The 22,155-nt window shown below is 52.6% G+C and overlaps 6 protein-coding genes across 6 annotated transcripts; 1 reads left to right on the top strand and 5 right to left on the bottom strand.

Moving 5' to 3' along the window:
* Window positions 1-2: 2 nt before the first annotated feature.
* Window positions 3-476, bottom strand: SETTUDRAFT_84943 (uncharacterized protein; the record flags this gene model as incomplete). The annotated part of the gene is made up of 1 exon (XM_008022177.1): window positions 3-476. A coding segment is annotated over one exon (474 nt), but the record flags the coding sequence as incomplete, so codon positions are not given.
* An 860-nt stretch (window positions 477-1,336) lies between these two features.
* Window positions 1,337-4,691, bottom strand: SETTUDRAFT_162193 (uncharacterized protein). Its single transcript, XM_008022482.1, has 4 exons — window positions 4,218-4,691; window positions 2,294-4,170; window positions 2,237-2,244; window positions 1,337-2,062 (listed from the first exon to the last, which is right to left on the bottom strand). Exons 1-4 carry the CDS (start codon window positions 4,623-4,625, stop codon window positions 1,476-1,478), a joined length of 2,880 nt encoding a protein of 959 aa, XP_008020673.1. The 5' UTR covers window positions 4,626-4,691; the 3' UTR covers window positions 1,337-1,475.
* Window positions 4,692-4,964: 273 nt separating this feature from the next.
* SETTUDRAFT_86814 (uncharacterized protein) lies at window positions 4,965-6,874 on the bottom strand (the record flags this gene model as incomplete). Its single annotated transcript, XM_008022295.1, has 2 exons — window positions 4,965-6,610; window positions 6,667-6,874. The coding sequence occupies 2 exons, from the start codon at window positions 6,872-6,874 to the stop codon at window positions 4,965-4,967; spliced, it is 1,854 nt and encodes a 617-aa protein (XP_008020486.1).
* Window positions 6,875-8,897: 2,023 nt separating this feature from the next.
* Window positions 8,898-11,765, bottom strand: SETTUDRAFT_87143 (uncharacterized protein; the record flags this gene model as incomplete). The annotated part of the gene is made up of 4 exons (XM_008022315.1): window positions 8,898-8,973; window positions 9,027-9,405; window positions 9,455-11,534; window positions 11,589-11,765. 4 exons carry the CDS (start codon window positions 11,763-11,765, stop codon window positions 8,898-8,900), a joined length of 2,712 nt encoding a protein of 903 aa, XP_008020506.1.
* A 2,397-nt stretch (window positions 11,766-14,162) lies between these two features.
* Window positions 14,163-15,808, top strand: SETTUDRAFT_86007 (glycoside hydrolase family 16 protein; the record flags this gene model as incomplete). Its single annotated transcript, XM_008022247.1, has 5 exons — window positions 14,163-14,407; window positions 14,461-14,668; window positions 14,721-15,075; window positions 15,134-15,658; window positions 15,717-15,808. 5 exons carry the CDS (start codon window positions 14,163-14,165, stop codon window positions 15,806-15,808), a joined length of 1,425 nt encoding a protein of 474 aa, XP_008020438.1.
* Window positions 15,809-19,417: 3,609 nt separating this feature from the next.
* On the bottom strand, window positions 19,418-21,326 carry SETTUDRAFT_84855 (uncharacterized protein; the record flags this gene model as incomplete). The annotated part of the gene is made up of 4 exons (XM_008022171.1): window positions 19,418-19,612; window positions 19,817-19,954; window positions 20,044-21,063; window positions 21,087-21,326. The coding sequence occupies 4 exons, from the start codon at window positions 21,324-21,326 to the stop codon at window positions 19,418-19,420; spliced, it is 1,593 nt and encodes a 530-aa protein (XP_008020362.1).
* Window positions 21,327-22,155: the final 829 nt, after the last annotated feature.

Raw genomic sequence — 22,155 nt, 5'->3', positions numbered from 1 at the left:
AACCCCTTTTCGTCCATATTGAATATATGGGAGGGTTGGACGTTGTACTCCTCTATCTTTTCAACCAGAAGCTTGAAATACAAGCTGTACTTGGCTCCTGAATCGGCGTTGCAACGAAGTTTGCTCATCCCCTTGCTGTGGGCAGAGATGAGATGGTTGGGGTGCCGGCGGATGAACCGGTCAACCCAGCTTTCTGAAACCGGCTTTCCAGCCAAATCTGAAGCAAAGCGTTGTATCATTTCCTTCGTAGGTGGCAAACGTCGTTCGGTAAGCGTATCGATGTATCGTACAAGCTCCTTCTCGTGTTGTGGATGGAGGGAGAGGTTGCGCACGCCATAGGCCTCAGTTTCGCCGCGGTGTCGTCTCATCAACGTCATTCGTGCTACACCATGCTTTTTCGCGATTGCTTGATACGAGAATTTATCTCCTGGTTCTCGCGATTCGATTTCTGCAATCGCTTCTTGAATCGGGTCCATATTGGTTGAGTTTTGACGCGTTGAAGTTTTGTTGTTGTGGTGGTGGGGGTGCTCAACTGGCGATGGTGCTCATCTGGTGCACGGGCACTGTAGCGCGTTTCTGCGCATCATGGCTTGCCCACCTCCGCTTGTCATCCGCTTCCTCACTATCACCATGCCGCAGCACCCATAATTTTACTATTGAAATTAGCCATTTAATGGAGATTAATGGAATGGAAGTGCTGCCATTCTATTGCTACTCCCGTGGAAATTTTCCCTGGACTCTTGTTGTCAAGCTGATGCCATGCTCACGTGTTACCCACGTTCACGTGCTGGCACAGCCCAGCATCTCATAAATGACATTTCGTATGACTGAGAAAGCCAAATCCCTACCATCATCTCTTGTTCGCTGCCAGTGCGCCAGGACAAGATTCGATAAAGACTTCTCTAAGAGAACCTCATCATGACAACAAAAAAGAGCGCAGGATACCTGCCCGTGAACTTGACAAAAAAGCCAAATGTCGTCGAATCGAGTATTCTTTTCGGGATTCAATCCGAGTATATCCAAGCACATTGTACTGAAATGGTATCTCTATGCCTAAGTCCTATGTACTTTTGACATTGTCTAGGTCACGATCGCGTGGCGACTTGGAAGACCAACTACATGGTTTGAACAATTAAAGTTGTAGAGATGTAAGGGGGATTGTATACAAGGAAACGAGTTTGTTATGGTTTATCTTAGTGGATTGGCAATATGGTTCAAACTTGACTGGATGCTGTCGACCACACTCAACATATTGACATTGAACAAATAAAATTATAAGAGTTAACACTCGACACAGTCAGAAACACAATACCACACCACATAACACGATACTTATCAATACATCGCGTAATATTGTTAGTCGTTAGTCATCAAATGCATGCACTAGGTGCTCATGCAGGTACCACGACAAAGTCAACATGGTGCTCTACGCACTGCACCTAGGCATGAAAGGCCCCACCCGAAGGATGGCCTACTTAGTATCGCCTTCCGTACCCCTCATCTCCATATCCACTAGATCCTCCATATCCACCGCTGCTACCACCATACCTGCCAGAACCATGCTCTTGCCTTCTCTCCCCATACTCGTCTTCGCCACCAAAACCGCCAGGAACTCCCGAAGCACCGTAGGATCGCTCAGGTTGCTCGCCACCGTATTCGCGGCCTTCAGAGCGGCCATATCCACCAGAAGAGTAAGACTCCTCGCGGCTGTAGCTCTGTTGGCTGTGACTCTGCCCATAAGAACCACCATGGTTGTCTTGACGACCGTATCCTGACTCTTCTTGACGACCGTATCCGCCAGAGCTATAAGAGTCAGTACCATACCGAGACTGCTGGCGGCCAGAGTCTCCAGAGTAGCCGCCATGACTCGAACTTTCATACCTGTACGACTCTTCACGGCCATAGTCCTGTTGGCGGCGACCATATCCAGACTCCTCGCCGTAGCGTTGCTCCTGGCCGTAACCCCCGGAAGAACGCTTAGGTGATCGACTGCCGCTCTTTTGACGGCGGTGCTCATGTCCGCGAGAACGAGAGCGGGAGTGACGCCTATGGTCCCCCGAACCTGATCGACGCTTGTCAGCATCGTCGTCCGAGTCTCCACCGTGACTGTGGTGCTTGCGGTGCTTCTTCTCTTCCTTTTCACGCCTCTTGCGCTCCTTCTTTTGGCGCTTTTCATAGGAATCACCGTCGCCCGAGTCGTTCGAGTCATCGTTGTCGGAATGCTTCTTGGACTTACCACGTCGCCTACCCAGTTGTTAGCGCTTACTCGCTGTACTAGAAGCTGACCACTTACTCTTTCTCTTCTGAGTAGTATTGTCCTGATTGGTCAAAACCTTCGCGAGTCTCGTCAGAACGCCACTCATTACCACGCTGGACGCGACGCTCTTCATGACGTTCATATCCGCCGGATCCACTGTAGCTAGAGGTCTCGACCCTCTGCTGGTAACTGTAAGATCCACCATGATTGTCTCGCTCTTCACGAGAGTACTCCTCGCGACGCCCACCGCTTGGGTATTGTGTCTGTTGGTACTCGGCATGCCCATAGCGGTCGCTGTCACCGTACGAGGATCCTTGGTGGTGACCGGTTTCAGAGTACGACTGCGTATAAGAACCGTCTTGGCCATATCTTTCCTCCTGGCGACTCTTCCTCTCCTGTTCAGCAAATGCCCCTCCGAGTATAGAGCCTCCAATGCCTCCAACAAGGCCTCCAACGAGTCCACCCAGGGCACCGCCGCCGACGGCTTCGCCTGCGAGTTTACCCACATGATCAGAGGCTTGCTGGATCTGTGCATTGGGAGCACCACCCTTGCCTCCAGTCGCGCCAAAGTTGTTGGCCATGCCCAGAGGCTTTCCACAGCCATGGCCCTTATCATGGACGTTTTCCTTATGGTTCTGACCCTTTTCTACACCTCCTCTGCTGAGTTGCTCACGGAACGTTCTCTTCGCTTGCTCGTCTTTGGATCCCCACCATGTCCGAACAGTATCGAACATGGTTTTGCGGCCTTCGATGATTGCATCATTCTCAATACCAGTGACACAGGCGGGATGGTGGAATACTCCCTTGATGATGCGATCAATGGTCACTTCAGGGTCCGCCTCACCATCCCAGCATTGAACAATTTGCGGAACAGCCCATGCAATGGTGGCTGAAGCTACTCGTCCAGCGGGCTCGTTGAGTACGTTAGAGAAATGATCCTTCGAAAGCATACTGTGGGTGGGGTCGGTACAATCATCGTCGTTGAAGACAATGTGCTGCTTATCGCGGGAGCTGGCAATGACCTCAGTCGAGCCCTCTTCGAGCTCAGTCTTGACCTGGTTGAGGATAGGCAAGATATAGGGTGCAAGCAGACTGAAGACGAATATTGTGACTTGGTTCTGGACTTCCTCAATCAAGTCTGGCAGGATAGGAATCTTCTCGATGAACTCAGCGATGGCTTGCATAATCTCATCGTGGAATTCCATAATGGGGTAGATTTGCTTGACCAGTTCCCCGATCTGCTGAGTAAACGCCTCGGGTTCCTTGGGGGTGATTTGTATGTTACCCATGGCTGCAGCGTTGGCATTGTCTTCGAGCTTATCGGCCTTGCCAGCCTCATCTTTGCCACCAAAGATGCCGTCGGGGAGCTTACTGAGGAGATCCTTAATTTTGCTCTTGTTCTTGCTCCTTTCTGCGTTGGCGATGGCGCCCTCAAGCTCCTGGAGCTCGGATTGCGTAGCCTTGTCCGAAAACTCTCCACACACGGAGTGCAGGAAATCGACACCCCCAAAAGTACCCGTGACAATGGGGTACACTTCCTTTCGAGCATCTCGAACTTGAAAACGAGCGTTCTTGCCAACGTGAGGAAAGACTTCACCTTCACCCATCTCGATCAAGGCAAGCTCAACGTAGTTGGAGTGAGCAGCGTAGTCCTCAAGGCAGTGCGTGGCAGTACCGAGAAGACGGAGAGCTTCGTAAAAGTCGGGGCCTTGTCCTCGAGAGCGCCGGCCCAGATCAATGCAGCGTCTGAGCAGGTCGCGAACCATGCCTGCCGAGGTTGCGATACCCAAGCCTTCCGATGCAATGTAGTTCTTGAGGCCGGTTTCCTCGTCGATGCTGAGCTCGCGGCGCTCATCGACGGGGCCTCGTAGGCGGCGATCATAGTCGCGAGCATCAATGTTATCAGCGTAGTCCTGAGATGTCAGTATGCACATATGGTTGGGTAGCAAGTGGAACTGACCTTGGGGTTGTCGATGTGCTCCTCTGGCCTGTAGCAGCCGAGACGGTCGCGAGTGACTTCGAACTCCTTGGTGCCGTATCCGAAGCTCATGAATCCCAGGATCCAAAGAAGAATGCGAATAGCCTCTGCTGACACCATCTTGACAGTGCCGACATCAACTGCCTGCGAGTAGTCGCGGAGCCAGTTGCCAAAGTAGACGCGCTTGACGTCCATTTTGCTGAACTTCTTGCCAGTGCGGCCGCTGATAAGTAGCGTAAGCAGCGTATCTTCGATATCTCCATGGCGCCAGTTCTGTCCCTCAATGGAACTCAGGCTCGCGATGTTGCCCGCACCAAAAGCTGCAGTGGGGCGCGCCCAAAACACAAGAAGGATGAGGCATGGTAGCCAGATGTCGCTGATTCGCGGCATCGTGCTGTCGTCTTCGTATACTCTAGTATGTGTTCAGAAGGAAGTCACGGTATGAGAGAAGACGGCCACAGTGGTGGAAGAGGGGTGTTTTTGTGTAGAGGAGGATTGCTAGCGCAGTTTCAGCTCCCACCTTGGGCGAGCTGAGCTGCCCCGCCAAAGCCCCAGCGCTGACGTAGCAAGGCCCAATAGCCACCATACATTGTGGTCTTGGCGCCCAGCCGATTGACTGGCAGCAGACATGTCCGTCCGGATTGCGCCGCTACTCACGTCAGACATTTTCTTTTCCCCACTTCAAAGGTGTGATGCCTCTTTCAGCTGCTGTGATAGTATGCTTTTTCGCTATACGAGCGTGATATCCCTTTGGACACCCTCTGGTACATATTCCGGCTCCCCACCCATGTGAAATTCCTCTGTCAATACCATTTTTCCGATACGCATATATTGACCTCGATCTTCTGGCTCTGTTGCCTGAAGAATCAGGTATGTAGTCGTAATAAAAGGCGGCTGGTTTATCAAAACAGGACTGAGTACGTAGGCAAACAGAGCGAATGTGTCGTACTCTCGGCTCCCCCCACCGTCGTCTGGGATTCCTGGGTCCAGGCGCAATGGGCTACGCACAGCAGAGCGTACTGGCTTGGGCCGTAACATGCGACGCATGATTCCCCGAATGCGAATCGTGCTGCCACTGGGATCAGACGTCAGTGGCTGACCGCTCCATTTTACATTGGCGTTCAGAACTTGGGCTTGGTACACGATGCCCAAATCCCATGGTGTTGACTCATTCTTCAAAAGGTATTTCCATTGCACTGTTGCCCACACTTTGACACTGCCGTGACAAAATGACATCCACGTCCAACTTGGTCGGCGACTATTTGGTTCCACTAGAGGCACTGTTTGCTCGCGAGGATCGCGTAATACCTCCCATGCTAGATGGACTATAAGGTGACGCTCCCATAGACCTACGATAGGCTGATCACCAGTCATTTCTTGGTAATGTTTCACAATACCGGCCAGAGCCGCGTATTGATCGCTGGCCACGGAAAGGGTGCGCTCCGAATAATCTGCTACGCAACCCCACCAGTGTCTGTCAAACTCGTAGGCGCTCGATTCAGAAACCTCGCTCTTTTCTTTAGAGGTAAAAACATCTGAATTGCGTTGTGCTATGCCCAGAAGCGAGTCTGATTTCTGCTGATGTATCATACCATCTTCGCTTTCCGTAATAACATTACATTGCCATACAAACTGTGAGTGAACGGCATGTAGAATCCGACGTGAGAGTAGCTTTTCTTGTAATATCCACGCCCTTGAGTGGACTGGTCCATCCCGTAGCTGCTCTTTGAGGATATCTGTTGAGCTTCTGCCAAGTACCACAGTTTCCCTGGCGGCAAAGTCAAGACTTCCAGAGCCAGGGCCGGAAAACCGCTTTACCGATTGTCGCTTGGGGGATAACCCACATCCTTCATGGCTGTTATTAGCGCTGGTTGCAGAAAGCGTAATAGTGGCCGCGCGATAGATTGCTGCCATCTTGGCACTTTCGCGTTGCCAGTCTCGTTCGTCGTCTTGGATAATACACAAACTATCTATCCATAGATACTGAAAGCCGATAGCTGTAGTGATCCGAACGGCATCTTGGAATGTCTTAGGGAGGTTATCGAAATCGATGCCGATGTCATAGTATTGCGCTATGTTTTCACTAGTCGTTTTGCACGGTAAGTCAATACCACCCCAAACATGGCTGAGCACGAGATAAGGTTTATTGTGCAAGTCGATACCTTCGCTTGGCACAAGTCTGGTTGAGTAAAGATTGGGTTCCTGCTCTCGTACTTGAATCATGCGTGCAGCTAATTCGACATCTACCTTCAGGACCTTGCGGCAGCCTGGATGATATGTCTCGCATTCTGTAAGCCATTCACGTATCGTTTCGCTTCGAAATCTGAAGTCGATTGAATCAACTTCGCTCCAGATGGGCCGGTGAAACGCTCTCCCTGCAAACTATCAGAAATGCTAAGTTGCTTCGTGACCAATGATGAAAGAAGAGTACCAGCTTCTGTATAAATAACAATCGCTTTCCTATCATCCCTCGTGGTAACATGGTGCATAGGATTTATTTGTAGAACTGCGTGGTCAAAGTGTCCGTTTTGGTCCAAAATAGGTTTTCTTGTGACGTCCCAGATATCCACTGTTGGTGCGGTTTTTGGATCCCGGGATATCAAGAGTAGACTTCTGTACCCATCATGGTGACGGACCATGATGTTCGCTGCATTAGGAGGAAGAGGCTCCACTGGCTTCTCATTATAATCGACAGCTCGAGCAAGATAGTCTTGTAGGTGAGGCCTTCCAAAGAGGCTACAAATATACTTGCACAGCTCGCATCGATCGCCGCAGTCCATGAGCTCGTAAATGTCTCGGTGGAAGCGTGCAAACTTTCGCTCGAATGCCTTCCAATGGAAAAACCTCTCAAGACATTCGGTGCAATAGGAAGGGTTTCTCTTGGTAGAGTGTTGGGTCTCGGTATGACCAGGGCTGTGAACAAGCGGGTCTTGTCGCGACATGACTTGAAGTCTGACGAGAAAATGACAATGAAGCTGGAGTTGATAGTGGAAAATCGGCTAGCCTTTCCATGTGCTTCATTACAGTAAGAGGAAATAAGTAGGTGCATTGCGTGTCGCTGTGCCGCATTGCAGCACTTAGACATGCTGCCTGGGAGGATTCATCCGACCCAATGATTGTTTGCCAGCGCTGCAGGCCCCCATTTTCGATACGCAGGCGAGCGCCGGTTTCTCGTATACATGCTTATGAGCAAGGCTGTATATGGACTCTGTTTCTCTTCTAGATAATGCAGCCGCGTGCGGTTTTTGCCTGAGCGCTTGCACTGGTTCCTTTGGCTGAAGACTTCCAGTAAGACTGTGATGAAACCTGGTCCTTTGCATGTAAAGGAAGGTCGTGTTATGTCACGGCGCTTGTCCCGGTACCTCTTTCGGGCACCACAGTCTATTCATAGCACGTGGGGCCACATCAAATCGGAAAATTCGCAAGTTCCGATAAAGTACATTCGTCTCGTGTGGATTCGACTGTGGCAGTTGTGTACATAGTGATCAGCTGTGAAGACAAGTATTCGAGCATATCACATATCCCGTCTTCTGGCGAATCCAGGGCCAGGCAGAAGCTGAGGATGTTTCAGCGTCCTATTCTGCAAGTCTTAGACACAAACTTGCATTGCGCCACTAAAATTCGCATCGCCTATTGTGTCTTAGAAGTAACCATACCTGATTTTTGTCGGGGTAGAGAAGTTGCATGGTTTCGTATAGCGGACGTGGTTGCAAAGCCACAGGATTTATAAACATAAGCATTTTAGTAAGTTACTATAAATTCTTATTAGCAGTTGGTCAGCCTTCTGTTGCGGGATCGATTACTTATGTCACAGCCGCCACAAGCCTTCGTGGAGGGGCCTGGAAGTCTCGCGCAGCGCCATTCTAGGCTCATAGGACCGCAGATGAATGATATATTGTTTTGCTGTCAGAAAGATGATGCGGATTTTCGGACAGAGTTGAAGATGCTGAAGTCGGATTGCGTGAGGCGCTTAGACCAGGGACTAAGCAAGCTGAGGTGTGAAGCTGAAGACGGAAGCTGAAAGCGTTCATTGTTCTCAGCATGCTGGATTACAATCTAAGATCTAATTGAACTGGACAGCCTATCAAAGGACAAGCCGTGTTTTTCTCGTTGTATAGCGCGTTGGAATGTCGAATGAGAGCGCACGAATGACAATGGCCTGGCGGGCAAGCTGTTGGTGGACGCGCAAGTGCACGCAGTCGTGGTTGCCCCCCGCTGCTTTTTCCAGCCAGCCATAACCATGGCGCACCTGCCGTGCCCAGCTTATAGCTCAGCTCACCCCGTGAACGGCACCACACCCTCTGCAAGCACTCTATTTTCATCGCGAATTCATCTCGGTCACCTTGCGACACTTGCATATTGTATATGATGCATGCCATACGACCGCCTACAGTGGGAAGTGGGCCGCGACAGGGCCCCGCGCGTGGAATGAGAGGTTCCGGCTGTGAGTACTAGGCAACGGACAAATGAAATAGTAATTAACTTATAGGGAATGTCTTAAATATCTACAAAACAACGCCGATGAGGGAATATGTGCCCTTTTATACGGAATGACCCGATTCATGTATCCCGAGTAATTGTGCCAACTGGCTTCCAATTTGCCAACGCCGCAGCCGCCTATCCGACCAAAAGAGAAATCCGTTTAAAAATCATAAGCCACGCTTAGTAGTTGAAGACCGTCAGTGACGGGTTCAGTACAATGGGCAGAAGGCAATGCATGACGACGGTAACAGACCAACTAAGAGAGGTTAGCGACAAATCGAGCAACGAGGGGAAAGAGGTGGGACTTACGGCACGACGGCAGTGGTACCAGTGATTGACCAGCCGTGGGGCGCAAAGCATCCAAGGTAGATCATGCCACCGACCATGGCAATCATGATCATATACATCCACTTGAAGCGCTTCCAAATCTTGGGCAATTCGGCGAAGAAGTTGGAGTTGTCCTTTTCCTTGGCAGTAGCGCCCCAACTCATGTTGATGGAGAACATGTGCGAGCAGAGGGCGAGAAGAATGTGGAACGAGATACCTCCGAAGAAGACCATGAAGAAGGGCATCCACTTGATGTTTTCGACCATGGCGCCAATCAGGCTGGCTTCACCGAGACGGTAGCGCATGATGGCCATGCATACGTTGGACATGCCGTTGAAGACGATGATCAAGACGATGAAAACTAAACAATGTCAGCGAATATCCACTTGTAGCGCAGGTCCACAACTTACCCTTCCACGACTCGACGTAGAACTTGTCCAGGTCACCGTTCAGCCAGCCAACCAGGAAGTAGTTGAGAGCGCCAAGGGGAACAGCCGATCCGATAGCGTAGTACGAGAAGATGTAACCGCAAATGGAAATCTTGGAAGACAGCTGGATGTTGGAGAAGAGGAAAGTGCGGAAGAGCTTGGTAAAGGGACCTTTCCAGAGCCAGGTGTACATGGGGTTGAAGACAAGTTCGTTGCAACCGTAAGCATACTTCTCCCATCGATCCAACTCGTCGAAGATGGTAAGCGACACACCCTCTTTGAAGCCACGGCCGTGGTAACTGGCCAGTCGGACAATGTTACCCGCAATCTGCAGACGAAGCGCAATATCAAAGTCCTCGGACACGTGGCTCTCGGACCAGAAGCAAACGTAGCCATCTTCCTCTGGAGGATTGCCTACAGACTGGACAGCCTGCCAGCGCAAAAAGGCGTTGTGACCGACGAAAGGAGCAACCTCACCGCAACCGACGGAGAAGCGGATCGAAGTGTAGACGAGGTTGGTGAAGAAAGTGATTCCGTTCTCGAAGTAATCCCAAGAGACTTGCATGACACCGGTGGCATGTTGGACAATGGCAACTTCGGGTGAAAGGAACATCTCGGCGGCACCGTACATGAGACAGTCCTCGGGAACAACGGTATCGGAATCGACAATGAGAATGATCTCGCCCATACGAATGTTGCCACCAGCCTTTGCGCGAGGGTCGGCAGCAAGAACTCTCTCAAGTGCTTCCTGGTACAGCGCAAGCTCTTGCTCCTCGGTGATGGAGGCGTTGCCATTGTCGTAACGCTGGTTGACGAGTTCCTGGAGGACATCTTCGACACGGTTGGAGGTGTTGAGAGCAAAGTTCATGTTGGAGGCCTTCTTGAATTTTCCGCGGCGGACGAAGCCTTCGTGGTTGTGCTTGGGACGCGAGACCCAACCGATGTTGTTGTTCGCGTAGAACTCCAGGAACTTTTGGTTATCCTCCTCGGAACGAACCGCCATACCGTCGTCGTTAATGAAGATACGTGCGGTTCCGCCACGAGATTCGTAGTAAGAGATGGCGGCTTGCAAACTGGCGACTGTGGGCTTGACGACACCCTCCAACGACTCAGTGTAGATGGGCATTTGAATGGTGATGGTTGACGGGGTGAATCCCAGGGAGCGCGCATGGGCGAGGTTGGGCTTGATGGCGGAATGGAAGCGGCTGTTAGTCTTGACACCAGTGATGGGACCGAGGACCTCGAAGAAATTACCGATGAGGACAACAACGAAGAAGAGACCCAGCACAACCCACAGCGGTTCGGTGAGGACGAGAGCGATACGTGGGTAAAAGTGGTCAGTCATGGTTTCCATGATGATGGCCTGGTTTCCGAGGCCGATAACGAGGGTGACAATCAGGCCAATGGCGATACCAATGAAGATGGCGCTGGTGAAAATGAGGGGACGAGCAAGCGATTCCTTGGGACCGGTACCCTTCTCGAGGTCGCCTTCGACTTCTTCGGTGAGGACCTCGACATCTTCTTTCTTACCCATGTCGAAATCCATTGTGGAGCCACCGAGGGTGGAGTTTGCGCTGGACTGGACTGCACTGTCGAAACCACTGAAGGGGTTCTTGGATGTACCCCAAACGAGACCTAGGATCCTAGACTCGACCTCCATAGCCTGGGAAAGAATGGCACCAAGTTCGTCGTGCCACACGAGCAGGAGCCTCTCCTGGCGGATAAGGGTCGCATACTGGAACTTGCGGATGGTGCTAGAGGTAGCGACATCTGCCATGGACTCGAATATCTGAATCTGGGAACCGTTCTGGAACATCAACTCGGTTTCAAAGGGCTCAAGGACGTCAAAGATGGCCTGTGTACCATCTGTGCTCATTGTAAGAGCAACACCAGGGTTGATTCTCTTGACTGCGGAGAGGAGGTCCTTGTTGACGGCAGCAGGCTCCGAGACGTACTCTCCCTGGCCCTTACGGATCAAGACACCTTCGCATGACCCAGAGGCGACAGACGAGGGGGTCATCCATCGCATTGAGCATGCTTTGGCATAGAGATGCTTGATAATCTAGGATGTGTCAGTGTTATGACCACATGGTTACTAGCAATGAGGGACACTCACGGCACGGTACCTCGACTCTTCGTCGATCTTCATGGTCAAGGGTCGCGATACGGGAGGTCGGCCATTGGGTGTTTGGGGCATCGAGTTGCGCGAGCCGCCGATGCTATCGTTCAAGGACTGCCTGCTCGACGGGAAGGCGAGGCCGTCCCCATCGTGGGAGGGGGTGCCGGAAGACATGTTGGACATGTCACGACGATTAGGGTACGTGAGTAAAAATTAACGGACAATTATGGCTAAGTGACAGGAAAAGACCCAAAATAGAAGCCTCAAAAGACCAGCAGCGATGAGCAGAGCTACCAAACGAAGGAATGGGCAAGTAGCCCTACGAAGAGTGTCAAGGGTGAGGGAATAGAAAACGAGCCAAAGCGGTCGAAGAGCAGTGGTTATCAAGGCGGCACAGATGGTAGTGTCTACACGATTTTCTCCAGCTACGCGAAGCTGCGCCCCGTTCCAGCCCGTAGCCATCAGGTCAGAGATACCACTGATGCTACACGCTATCGAATGTTTGGCGTACCCCCTGGTCTAGCACGCTTGAAATCTCATCAGGCCTGCCTACGCGAGCATCCCGAAAAGGCCACTGCGTCTGTCACAACCGCCGTCGTGCAGCACTGATAATTCAGAATGGGCAGAATCCCAGGCCACCCTGTGCACCTAGCCATCCCGACATGGAATCGTGGTCTTTGCCGTGCACGCCCCGGTCGCTCTTCCGCAATCTGGGCCTCGGTCTCGGGACGAAGGCTGCTCCACTAGCAGATAACGAACCTGTATCTCGGCGGGCCGACACGATCAGAGAATCCGTCACGATGGTGGTGGTGTTCGAAAGGAGGTGGATTTGATTGCTGCGTTGCCAACACGTCTGACGCATGTGCCTGAGCCAAGCGGAGCGGATGCTACTAATTAGCCTAGCCGCTGCTATACTGGGCATACGCCACTGTTGACGTTTGAACCGACGAGGAAAATTCACTTTTTTTCAGCCAGGCCACCATCGTGCTCGGTAGCTGGTAGCGCTATTTGGCAGCCAGCCTCAGGTGTTACCGCGACTAAGGGAGGGTTGATGGTGGGACCGCTCCATGTCCTCGGCCTGGACTGAACCAGGAATCTGGCGCCCAAAACCGTCTGATGTGACCGGGAGCCCACGCCGCATTGCCCTTGACGTACTGCAGGCCAAGACCGAGAATGACCCGCGTGTGGAAATCATTTGCGAGTCTACACAAGCTTACACATGACAAGCAGATTACAGCACAGATTGGTGTAGATTGCTTTTGCCAGATGGGTAGAACAGGTTTCTGAGCCGCAGCTTGGCTGGATACCATGTCTCCTCCCACCTGCCAACGCCTGCCCTGGACTCTGGCACCCGCTTGCAGCGATAAGGACCCTTGCGGATGTTCCGTTGTTAAGATTAGCACGGTACCTTGTCTGGATGGATGCCTCATTGTCCAGCACATGAAGCAGCTCGCCACTGGGCAGCCACATGTCGCAGAGTGCCTGCCTCGATGATTGAGTTTGATGCATGACGCCATGCCCAGGTGGGCAACTTTGAGTCAGTGGGGGTTCCGGTCGACCAAGGTGGAGTGGAGTGTAGGGGTGGAGTCGTCGAGGCGCGACACACCATGGCAGATAGCGTGCTGTGTGTAGCCGAGCTGCAGATAAGTCCACTGCCAACGATGGGCCACGAGCGCCAGCTACTGGAGCTGCAGGATTCTAGCCACAGACGTGCAGATACGGAGGGCACAGTATCGAAAGCAGGCGGCGGTCGAGGGCGGCCAGGGATGATTCGCCGATGTAGTAGCAGCCGTGGGCGCAGGTCGAGTCGGAGGAAACAGAAGTGCCGCGCAGGCCCGCCGTGTTGGATGTACACCTACTGCTAACTACTCCAAGGGGGGAAAAGAGCCTGGGCGTTGAGTCGTGGACGGTTGCGAGGAGATCGGCCGGGCGCTAAGCCAGGTACAGAGGGGGATTGGGAGGCGTGTGGCGTCCGACAGCGAGGAATGCCGACTGTCCATTGCCCATGGACGTTGTGCGTGTGGTCTGGGACGGGCGGTGCAGTTTCTGTCGCCTGGCTAGCGTTGCGGTAGCCCCGAAAGCCAGGTGCCATGACTGCGAGGCTGTCACACTAGCCGCGTGCTTATCTCGAGTAGCGCCTCTCGACGTACCTGCATGCAATGGCGCGCTAGCCCGTTTGGCCGCATCGTGTGCTATTCGCAGGCCGTCGCCGGCGCGTCGTTTGCACCCACCGGCCACGCCCTGCCCCCGGCGCCCGCACCGCCGTCATGTCGACGACGGCAAATCGTGCTGGCAAAGGTGTCGAAGGTTCTAAATCCAGACTTGTAAAAGCCATCGCACTTCGCGCATCCCGACGGCGGTCCAGTCTACTATCGATTTCTTGGAGCCGCAAAAGTCAGCTGGCGGGAATTGATACTTCAGCCCTCAACAACGTACACTTTCTTGGCCCCCGGTCCTTTATCAAGCTCGCTTCCTGGGGTCGCTAAGGCAATAAACAACCTTGCCCGGCGTGCTGAAGACGTGACCATCTGCCTCTGCATTCGACATTCGTTTCTGTTCCACCACGCAGCCATGCCTTCTTTCTTCAAGCGCAACAAGGCCTCTTCGTCGGAGAAGGACCCAGCACCGCCTGAGGCCCTTTCTCACGATGTCCCAGACCTTCCTGCTGGCATGTCACAGAGGCGCCCCGACCTGCCCGCAGGCGGCCGCATGCCTAGGAATCCCTCCAACCTCTCATTTGGGATGTTTGCGAACCAGACGACTGCTGAAGTCCGCAAACAACCACGACCATTCAAGAGCTATCGGCTGCGAGGAGAGTATGTTGTCCACCCGTGTGATCGTCATGGGGGCAGTCTGACCAAGTCTCTAGGCGCGAGCTGCCATGGAAAGACGACCCACGGATGAAGAAGACCAGAGTCGGCAACTGGATCACATCTACCTTTATCATCATTGGACTGGGTCTCAGTGGATACCTCATGTACACGGGTGTTTTGAAGGCGAAAATCCCCGCCCAATGTCTAATCATGGAAGACCGATTTGAAAAGATTGACCCCGCAAACTGGGGCTACGAGATCCAGGTAGGAAGTCTTCATCACGTCGAAGCTTCTCGGAACTAACAGGGGGTGCTAGACTGGTGGCTACGGCAACGGCGAGTTCGACTGGACGACCGATGACCCCAAGAACAGCTATGTCGATGCCGAGGGTCTCCACATTGTTCCCACGCTCACGACCGAGTCTACCAACATTACTCCAGAGCAGATTCTCAATGGCTACACACTCAACATCACCAAGGCCGGCGGCGATGGTTCATGCACGTCAACAGACTACAAGTCTTGCAGTATCCGTTCTAATGCGACTACTGGCGCTACTATTCCTCCTGTTCGCTCGGCACGTTTGACGACCAAGGGAAAGAAGTCCATCAAGTACGGCCGCGTCGAAGTCGTTGCCAAGACTTCAAAGGGTGATTGGCTGTGGCCCGCCATCTGTACGTTGCTTTTCCCTTGTGCGGGAAGACATGGACATGTACTCACAATGACGTCTAGGGATGATGCCTGAAAACAGCGTATATGGTGCCTGGCCCCGCAGTGGAGAAATCGATATTGCTGAATTCCGTGGCAACGCATGGCCATACCCTGAAGGCAACGACTTTGTTTCGTCGACTCTGCATTGGGGACCCGACTCGAAGCACGATGGCTACATCAACACGCACGGCACTTCTTTCTTCCGCCGCGAGACGTTTGCCTCGAGCTTTCACACGTTTGGTCTTGAGTGGACTGAAAAGTACCTATTCTTGTACCTTGACAGCCGTCTCAAGCAAGTCATGTACTTCCGGTTCAACCAAGAAAGCAGTTTGTGGAAGAAGGGCGGATTTGCTGGTGCGACAACGTCCAACGGCACGCTGGTGGAGAACCCATGGGTCAAGGGCGGCCCGAATGCGCCATTCGACGAGAGCTTTTATCTGATCCTCAACGTTGCTGTAGGCGCCCAAAACGGCTGGTTCTTTGACGGTGAGGGCAACAAGCCGTGGGTCGATGGCAGCGACTTTGCCGTCAGGGACTTTTGGAATGGTGAGTATTTTGCCCGGTTTGGTCAGGCTAGGAAACAAAGAACTAACACTTGGTGTAGCGAAGGACCAGTGGCTGCCAACCTGGGGCGAGGGCGCCGCACGTGGTATGACTGTCAAGTCTGTCAAGATGTGGAAGGCTGGCAACTGCTAGAGGCGGCATCTGACTGCCGCGTCTCATTTGCTTCTTGGACGACGGTTGATCGTCGCGCGCTCTCTACCTAATTGCCATCACGCTCTTCAACGGCTGTCTTGCTTTTTTTTCTTCATCTTTATTTCCTTGAGGGTAATTGACGGATACCGGCACACATTAGACGTTTCTGCGCACGGACATGGATGGTAAAGGCGCACGGGGCGCCTTTTTTCTTGGGACACACGTTTGCACCGCGCAACTTATTTCTTCACCGACAAGGCAAGATCAAAAACTTATCTGTACCAAGACATTTTAATGGATGCTATTATACCAAGACACGGTTGCTGCTGACAGTTGCGGGCCTTTTTTGCTTGTTCGCTGGCAAGACGGATGGTGGGACAGGCGAGGCTGGTCGGGTATAATCTCAGTCTAGGTCAAAGGGTGCATAATCTCCAGGCTCCACCCTCAGCCCGTATTGGAGTGAGTGGCTTGCAGAATCGGACGAGGGTGGCCAGGGTGCGCAGCAGGGGCAAAGCGAGATACCGGCGCGGCACAACGACGAAAAAGCAAAACAGCGCGGAAGGGAAAAAACGATGCCTGTCTTAGCCAAACCATGCAAAGCCACGTCCGGAAGCGAAGAAGAAGCGCCCCAAAGTTGTAGCCCAAGAGAGACATTACTCGCTGGAGACCCTCTGGCCTTGCGGCTACTCCGATCGACTCCTTCCCGCCTCGGCTACCTGTCTCTTTTGCGAGAGCGAAACCGACCTTGGGGCCATTTTGGCCGCCGTGTTGTCCTTGTTCATGCCCTTTGCGAGTTAGTAGTATAGTACTTAGATGGGTTTTCCAGCATCCACGGTGGAAGTGGTGGTGTCCCCACATGCGCGCCCCCACACGGCCTTTGCTGCGCTCTCTCACTCTCTCTCTGCACATGGCAGCCCAGGCCAAGCCAAGGCCCATCAAGCCCTCGCTCGCTGCTCGTTCACGTTCGTGCTCGTACATGGTATCCACCACGATCCTGATCCTGATCCCTCGCCCCCCCTCATCCAAGGCGGCACCCCCCGCCGCACGCGCTCGCACATCCTTTTCCCTGTAAACACGTACTCTACTATACATTATGGTAAAACACTTCCCCCTCCCCCCTCCAGACCAGGCTATTGTTTTGCAAACAGAAACGATAGAACAGACAATAATACGCATGTGTGTGTGTGTACACGCGGCCCGCTCCCTTGGACGCCCCTGTACGGAGGTAGGCGCGTTCCTAAAGCGACACATGTACACTACCAGAATAGCCACACATGTGTGTGTGGATGTGTGGATGTGTGGATGTGTCGTCGCGTACTTAGTTTTAGAGTTTTCACATTGAAACCGTCCCGTTTGCTTAGCGCTGGGCCGCACTATGGTGTTTTTGACCTGTTTTCCACTGTGTCTCCGAATGCCAGTCAGCCAGCCAGCGACGTCGTCCATCGGATGGTTGGACCCGATTGCCGTGGGTGGCTTGCCAGCCACCACGCGAGGCTAACCGGTTTGCGGCGTGGGGAGCGGGCGCCGAACAGGGGTAATCCCGGATTGACGAGGGTCTTTGAACAGGGGACAGGGGTATGTGAAAAGACGCTACGTTATGTCCGCTTTAGCGCCCCCCACTCCCCCCCCCCCTTCCATGCATGGCTGCACGCCTTTCTCTCGCTGCTCGTAGATAAGGCCGTTTCGCCAAAGAAAAAACAGGGCGGCCGTTGTTGCGGTTTGCGGCGTCGTGCGTGCATTTGATGCTATTGTTGTATTATTGTTTGTTTTGTCATCGCCAGGGGTGGATTACTAGTATACTTTTCCTTTTCCTTACTCGTTTGGCCTTTGCTTGCTTGCTTGCTTACTGCTGTCATGTGTGTGTGTGTGTGTTGGCGGTGATGGGCTCCTTGCTATGCAAGGGTTTTCTTCCATACGTACGTACGTACGGAGATAAAGCTACAGTACGGATATGCACAAAACAGCAGATTTTGAGCGCTCTGCAAACGACTAGTCGACGGAGAACGATGGCATGCATGCCCGTCTGTCGTGGTAGTAAGGCCGTTCCAGCGCAAACGCCAGCCGTAGCGTACCAGACTTTACTACACGCCACTCCTTTCTTTTGCCTTATTCCCTACAACACTGACTCCCTGCCGTACGATGCCGTACCGCACACACATACACCCACCCCTCGCGATGACGCCAGTGGCGGTTCCAGGGAAAAAAAAGGGGGGGTTCATCCAGACAGAGACATACCCATGGCCCAATATGCATGGTCGCGACTCGTATACTTTTTTGTTGGATAGCCTTATGTTCTTGGCTCTGGACTTAGCCTTGCAGGCTTCATGCAGGTAGAGCGACGGCCTATCTGCATCTTGAGATTACATGGCTGACGGAGACGAGTCCATCCACTCGTCTTGGTTCATGAGCTGAATATCGCTCTTTCTCTCTCCATCCCTCCCCTTTTGCATATATGTATGTATCTGTGGATGTGTGTGGATATAGCCTAAGTACAGCGAGTGTTGGTGTAGCGCGCGCTCCTGCGAGATTCCAATCACGCTCGCTGTGGCTTGGGCGCGTAGAAACGCCTCCATCGTCTGCTTCTCTCTCCATCTCGCCTCTTTGCCTCTCCGTCACATGCACGCACGCATACGTACATGCCCCTTGTGGAAATGAAATGCCAACTTGGTTTGCCATCGCGCCATTTTCTTTCGCATGTAGTACGGATATCGCATCCCCTTGAGCCTATGTGTGTAAAAAGGGAGTGGCGTCGTTATTGCGTGTGGGCAGTAAAATGAAGACACCAAACACAAACCCCACACTCAATCAATCCATGAATCCATCAAACAAACAAACAAACAAACAACAAACATACAAGATGAAGCCCGCCGCCGCCCCCATTTCGGAGTCTCCGGGCCGCAAAGCACACAATTGTCATCTTTCCAGCATACATACTTTATCAGGCTGTCTTGCAAATGTGGAGATTTCACACACATGTGCGCGTCATGCTCCATCGCTGAAATCCCCATCCTTCGAGTTCTTACATGAATTTCTCTTTTTTCTTTTTAGGTTGTCTTGCTCCGATGCATTCGACATGCAGAAGGTTGTGCAACATGGTATTAATATAATACCATGTAATATGCACACGCACATGCACGGGTGTAACGGATGTACATACAGCCACAGCCACACACACAGCCTTGCAGGGTGGGGGGTCGTGTAGCAGCGTTTCATCCCTCACCACACCCGCATGCTCATGAATCTGCAAGAAAGTTTATAAAAAGGATCATGTGTGTTTGCTTATCTATGTTTATACATGCTTGGCTGTGATCTTCATAGTGTAGCAACGCCCTGTCGATAACATGCTCCGCACATACATTCCTTTGCACAGCTCCACGTTGCACCCGGTGAAGAGGTAGGTGGAAGCGTCCAAGGCTCCGTGGGGATTTTTGCCGTGCTGAGGTGGATTGGGGACGAGGGCCTGCCTGATTCGGGCCATGTGCAAGTGTTGAGATATCGATTGTGCCGCGATGCGCATCGGATACTTTTGCATCCGGGCGGATCCGCCATGGACGGCACGCCTGTTGCTGTTGTTGTTGCTGTCCACTTTCATGTGCATTTCCAACCAACTCACTGCTGCCTCACCGCAACCTTGACCTGGAATCCGCGGGGCTTGACAAACCAGATGGCGCTCGCGTCCCATTCCCCGTCCTGGAGGTGGCTGGCCAGCGTAAAGTCAAACTTGGACACGAGCATGGGAACGAGCTTTGCGATTTCCAGCAGCGAAATGTGTCGCCCAATGCAGGTTCGTGACCCTAGACCAAACTATACAATAGCGGCACGCTTTTCGTTAGCACAAAAAATTTCTACCCAGAACGGGGAAACGAACGAGATGGAACCGCTGCTTGAGGACGGAACCGCTGCTTGAGAATAGGAAGGGGTGGGAAGGGGGGCGGCGACACGACCGTATCCGCGGCGTCGGTCTATAATACGCGTGTGCACATGACGAATTCAGCAACTATTACATACCGGCATCCAATTTCGTTCCATGAGACTTAGTTTCTCCTTGTCCGAGTCGAGCCAGCGCTCTGGTCTGAATTCGTTTGCGTCGGGCCCAAAGATGGTCGTGTCGCGGTGCATGACCCACGTGTTTATCCCGACAACAGTCTAAACTATATCAGCACCCCATATATAGGTTGTATATACATGGTCTACGCAAACACGGAAAATGCTTGCGTGACGGGGGGAACACTTACACCTTCTGGGAAGAAGTAGTCGCCAATTTGGGCTCCCCCGGACGGCACAACACGCTCGAGCGGGAGACCAGTAGCAGGGTGCATTCTCAGTGCCTCCTTAATGACGGCTTGTAGGTAGGGCATTGTTTGACTATCCTGGAAGGAAAAGTAGTGGCCCGGTCCGGCTTTTCGGCGTTGCTCGTCGACTTCGCGGCGCAGTGTTTCAAACGTTGTGGGGTTCTTGAGCAGGTAGTAGAGGATGGCTGACACGCTGATGCCCGTCGTGTCGGAGCCGGCGACCATGTTGGAAATGCAGCCCACGACAAGGTGGTACATGGTGAAGGTCTGCGGGTTCTCTGCATGCTTCTTGTAGAACTTTGTTAAAAAGTCCATGCTGCTCTTGCCTTGCTCTGCACCGTCCACTGGTATCCCTTTGGTGTGTGTCCGCTCATGGTCGGCCATGCACTCTTGTGTGAACTTCATGACGTGCGCTCTTCCTGCTCCAGTTGGGCCAGCGAGCCAGTTGCGAATGGGATAGAGATATTTGTGTAGCCACGAGTAAACGCCCACTGTGCTCGCGTACATCATGTGGTCCTCCAAGGCGGACATGACACCGCGAACGTCTTCACCTCTATCCAAAAACCCCAGCCGTTTGGAGAAGGTTATCATTCCAATCACATCGAATGCGTAGCACTGTAGCCAATGTCCCATGTCTGTGTACATGCCCGCACTGGCGAGTTCTTGGAGGCGTTGGCTGAACAGCTCCGCGCACTCGTCTACGTAGGGCTCGTACGTGATGAGCGACGACATGGAATACATGCTTTGGTACTGTCGGCGGTTCTCGCTATGGCGGGGAATCGAGCGATCGGGGAAGAGAGACCATTGCGATGCGCCTGGCGTCTTCCATGTCTCGTACCAGTCCGACTTTGGGAATTTGGCTCCATGGCCATAGATTGTCTTTAGCGCGGCTTGCGAGGAGAAGGAATAGCGGTTTGGCCCGTAGCGTACGACTTCGCCTATACGAATATGTAAATGTACGTTCTACTTGTGCATGCAATCTTTACTGTTTTCGGGTAGCAAGGCGTGCACACGGGATAAGACCCACCATGTTTCTTATGCAGCTCGATATTATCCAGGTGGAATTTTCCATTACGCACTCGGAGGAAATACCACAGGTCGGTGAATCTTGCAGCAAATGGGCCCGAGACTTTGCGGAGCGGGGAAAAGAGGGTTTTCAGAAAGGGCAAGAATATGCGTGCTATTAAAGCAGCTGCAGCTGCAGCTACATAGATCGCGAGTTGCATTGGTTATGTCTTGGCCGGGCCTGGGAACCAGTGCTTCCTTGGACACAATATAGTCATATTGCGGGGGTTGCTAGTTATTTATGCTGGCAGCTGACACTGACACTGATGTGAGCAATGACGCTTGTGCGGGGAGAGAATGCGGAACAAGAGTGCGGAGCAAGAGTACGGGATCTGAGCTTCAACATACTCAGCACTAGCTTCGTACGAGCTACGACCGAGCGCCGAGCGTGCAAAAGCTTTCATGCTGCAGTATCATTTTGCGAATATCAAATGTTCTCTATGTATTTATTTCATTTAGATTTGAATTTCATGTGGTGCTTGAGTGTCTAACAATGCCTCGACGTCGAGTAATTGCCGAATGTTGCGTGGTACTCCAGCGTATGATTTTATAGCCGAGGTTAACGTGTTTTATCAGTAAGCGGCCCACATCAGTAAGTGGCCCACCCCACCAAACCTGACGCGATACTCTCCACAACCACCACTATGCCGCGACAACAACGCTCTGTACAGACTTCTCGTGAAGGTAGAGTTCTTCTAGCATCTCGCGCGCTTCAAGAAAAACGTGTTGTAAGCCAGCGCCAAGCTGCTATGCTATACGACGCTCCACGAACAACGCTCCGACGACGCCTCCGCGGTACCAAGCCACGATCAGAGACAGCCTCCGTCAATCGCAAGCTATCAGCTGTCGAAGAGCAGTCTCTTGTTCAATGGATCATAGAGCTAGATCGACGAGGCTTTCCGCCCCATATTATCGACGTGCGACGGATGGCAGACGCTCTACTCGCTGCGCGTGGCCAAGATCCACCTCCACAGCCTATTGGCAGATGCT

Source organism: Exserohilum turcica, assembly GCF_000359705.1.
Source record: "Exserohilum turcica Et28A unplaced genomic scaffold SETTUscaffold_1, whole genome shotgun sequence".
Lineage (NCBI taxonomy): Eukaryota > Fungi > Ascomycota > Dothideomycetes > Pleosporales > Pleosporaceae > Exserohilum > Exserohilum turcicum.
Note: the sequence above shows the minus strand (reverse complement) of the source record. Positions and strands in the feature narration are given on the sequence as shown.